Source organism: Salvelinus alpinus, chromosome 9, assembly GCF_045679555.1.
Source record: "Salvelinus alpinus chromosome 9, SLU_Salpinus.1, whole genome shotgun sequence".
Lineage (NCBI taxonomy): Eukaryota > Metazoa > Chordata > Actinopteri > Salmoniformes > Salmonidae > Salvelinus > Salvelinus alpinus.
In genome coordinates, this window is record NC_092094.1 from 50,262,197 (window position 1) to 50,265,699 (window position 3,503).

At 43.1% G+C, this 3,503-nt stretch overlaps 1 protein-coding gene across 1 annotated transcript; it reads left to right on the top strand.

Annotated features, from left to right (window-relative positions):
* The first annotated feature begins 752 nt into the window (after positions 1 to 752).
* Positions 753 to 3,002, top strand: LOC139530292 (transcription factor Sox-19a-like). Its single transcript, XM_071326548.1, has 2 exons — positions 753 to 1,733; positions 2,029 to 3,002. The coding sequence occupies exons 1-2, from the start codon at positions 1,078 to 1,080 to the stop codon at positions 2,306 to 2,308; spliced, it is 936 nt and encodes a 311-aa protein (XP_071182649.1). The 5' UTR covers positions 753 to 1,077; the 3' UTR covers positions 2,309 to 3,002.
* The last annotated feature ends 501 nt before the right edge of the window (positions 3,003 to 3,503 follow it).

Genomic DNA, 3,503 nt, shown 5'->3' on the forward strand with positions numbered 1-3,503 from the left:
TGGGTAGCTACTAGTAATATCCCACCTAGCCTTATTTCAGAACAGCAGGGAGCTGCTACTGGATAGAGGGGGCATGGATCATGGGCTACATTGGGAAATGGATCCTGTTTTGTTGACATCCTTTCTCTCTGAAAACATAGGTCTACCAGGCACTCGACAATAGAATGCAATGGAATGTATATTGTCATATATTAGGTCATTCAAATACACTACGGATTTCATTCTTATATGACATTTATTTGAAAAGCCTAAACTTGGGATTATTGTCAACAAGTGTCATTAGTGTGGCGGTCAATATTAGGCCCCCAGAAAAATCTCAAACATAATGTTTCTATGTCTTCAGTAAATAAAAATGACGAATCTGAACATTTAAAATAGTTTCAAAGTTTTTATTGGAGAGAGACTTGGGTGATCCTTCCTTCCTACCGCATCCTTCCTTCCTACCTCCCTTGCCTAAAACATGTCTCTGTGGTGGCCAATGTTATGGAAAGAAGCCTGAAACAAAAGTATTATTTATATGAAATAAACATGAACTATATATACATGTAACAAACTAAAGTTTGTCTTTGCTATTGGAAAGAGAGGGGGGCGGGGGGGTGAAGGGACCCCCCCCTCCTTCCCTCCCTCAGCGATTCCTCCTCTTTTCATATTCACTCAAGTGCATTCCAAATTCACCGCACCCCTTCTATAGTGATGTAAATGAGTAGGGTGGAGGAAGGGAGGGAAGTTAAGAGCGGATTTACCGGAGAATACGTTTTATAATCACCAAGCTGCCAGTGAGAGAGGGAGTTTTGATTTCAAGAAGGAACTCTACAGCAGTATCTCAAGATCTCAATTCTCAGAGTAGCCTGAAAGGTCTGCATCTGAATAGTGAGTTGGTAGCAGGATGTTTTCGCTACGACTTTATTTACATCTCTGACATTTTTAATTGTATTGTCTTCAACTAATGCTTGGGATGCTTGGTTGACATTTTCTCCGACTTTTTATTTATTTTTATTACCAAGGAAGGTTGGTCAACCACTGCGAGGACAGCAGGCGTAATTTTAAAACTTTGTTCACAAATTGTATATTTCGTTTATGGTAAATATGTATAACATTATGGAGCACCAACTCAAGTCCTCTGGTCCCTCGCATCATCTTGGAACAGGGATGCCACCTGCGAATGGAGGAGGGGGGCACGGGGGCGGCCACACAGGATCCAAACCACCGGCAATCCAACCTGACCCGATGGACAAAGTCAAGCGGCCCATGAATGCCTTCATGGTATGGTCTCGCGGCGAGCGACGGAAAATGGCTCAGGAGAATCCCAAAATGCACAATTCTGAGATATCCAAAAGACTGGGTGTCGCGTGGAAATCTCTGACAGACGCAGAGAAAAGGCCCTTCATTGACGAGGCCAAGCGCCTCCGCGCGGTGCACATGAAGGATTATCCAGACTATAAATACAAACCCCGTCGTAAAACCAAACTAATGCCGAAGAACAATACTCTAGCCGCGCAGTATCAGATGTCGGCTGGTAACCACCTGCTGGGTGCGTCCACGGCTCAGGGACAAGGTGGAAACCCCAGAATCGACAGTTATGGCTGGGGCCACACCGGGGGCTACACGGCGGCGATGCAGAGCGAGGCCCTCGGCTACAGCCAGCAACTTCACCGCTATGACCTGTCAGCACTTCAGTATCAGTCCAGCGTGGCCCAGGCCCAGGCCTACATGAATGGTGCCAACGCATACAGGTGAATTTAGATGGTTTCCTTTTGTCAGTGAATGGAATTGCTGTGTATTCAGCTATATTTCCTTTCCAATGGGAGTTATATGCCTAAACTGTTGCTAATCAACAGTCATTGAGATGTTGGAACAACCAAACCAATGGCCAGGTCGTTTTAAGGATGCTGGTAGCCTATTCTCACCTTGTTAATGTAGGTTTTAGGTTTGTTTTCTGTTATTTTGTGACTTTTTCAAGTCCAATAGTTCCTCTCATTTATTTGCCTCACTTGATTTGTAACTCACTCTCCAATCTCTGTCATCCAGCCCCATGTCCTACAGCAGCAGCACCCAGCAGGTCAGCCCAGTGATGTCTATGGTGAAGCAGCAGTCTGATGGCCACAGCATGTCCCCCTCCCCAACGGGGACCCACAACCACCACCAGGCCCAGCGTGGTCTCCAGGTCCAGGGGGACCATCTCAGAGACATGATCAGCATGTACATGCCTGGGGGGGATGCCTCAGATGCCCAGAGGGGGTACTCTGCATCCGCAGCTAACATCCAGCAGCATTACCTGGGAGGGTCAGCTCCACTCACCCACCTTTGAATTCACTCTTACCCACAACCTGATCTCACTTGATCTGCTGGGATTGACTTTTTTTCTCCATTGTGTAGGGACTGAAGAAAGAAAAACTTCATTTTAATACAAAGATGCGATCAGTCACTGACACAAACACTATTTTGTGGCAAGATGATGTCATTGATTGGTTGATTGGTTTCAGTGTGCATTTTAGTTGGAACGCCTCAATGGTTATGAGTTATTGCGAACATCAGATATTGTCCCATTCTGGCCTTTCTCTAAACCCACTCATATGAAAATAGTTTTTAGGACTGCAATGGGATCTCAAAAAGTTGAACTGGACTTTATTTTCATGAATTCTGAACAAAATGGTTTCGACGCTGACAATCCCAAGTTTTTCCCTCAGACTGCCAATTCTGTCTGTTCAGAAAAACGAATGTACATCTAAATGGGTCGACACACTTTGATTTATATTCAAGTTAACAGCAGTTGGTTTTTATTTCACAACTTTTTGAAACAAAACTGAACAAATGTTTGAGGATTTGGTTATTGTTTAGTTTAAATCAATGCTGCTTTTCTAAGGTTCAGGCCTTATTTAGAGTTTTGAAATGTATTGAAATGTTTTTATTAATGCCCTTATAGTAAGGGCATTGTTATTTCAAGTCACTTGACGATAATAATGTAAAAATAAAAGAAATAAAGATTTGTTTTATAATTTTTCTATTTTCTACCGTCACAATTTTTCAATGATAAATTCCTAAACAAACACCATTTACATCAAATGTAGCTAAGCTTTAAGATTAACATTGAGACAGATTTTCAGATACATTTTTTATTTATTTTATTTGTAGCTTGAGAAAATCTGGTATAAGTAAAAGTCCTATGTAGGTCTACATCCACCGATAATATCTCGCTTTCTCCAGACCTTTGCCCGCTTCTTTCCCAACAGAAAAGGAGAGTGGACTTCAGAGCATAATTGCCCGTTTCGGTAAATCTCATTGTTCCCTCACTGCTTTTAGAGCATGCAGGTGCACACAGTATACCGTGGTTCTCAGCATGTCTTATGCTGGGCTTTGTCCTCTTTTCTTGGTGTGTCCCACGGGGCAGAAAATTAGCGTTGCATTGAATGTCTATTCTTCCTTATCCCACAGTCCAGGCTTAACCCTTTCCCTGCCCCTCGCCATTCTCATGGAAATAAGGTCTGCTATCACTGACTGACTAG

What these genes read in the sequence shown, in the direction of transcription:
- LOC139530292 (XM_071326548.1), top strand. Translation starts at nt 1,078, where the DNA reads ATGGTAAATATGTATAACATTATGGAGCACCAACTCAAGTCCTCTGGT. An exon ending in AATGGTGCCAACGCATACAG is followed by an intron (nt 1,734 to 2,028) that starts GTGAATTTAGAT and finishes TCTGTCATCCAG; the next exon opens with CCCCATGTCCTACAGCAGCA.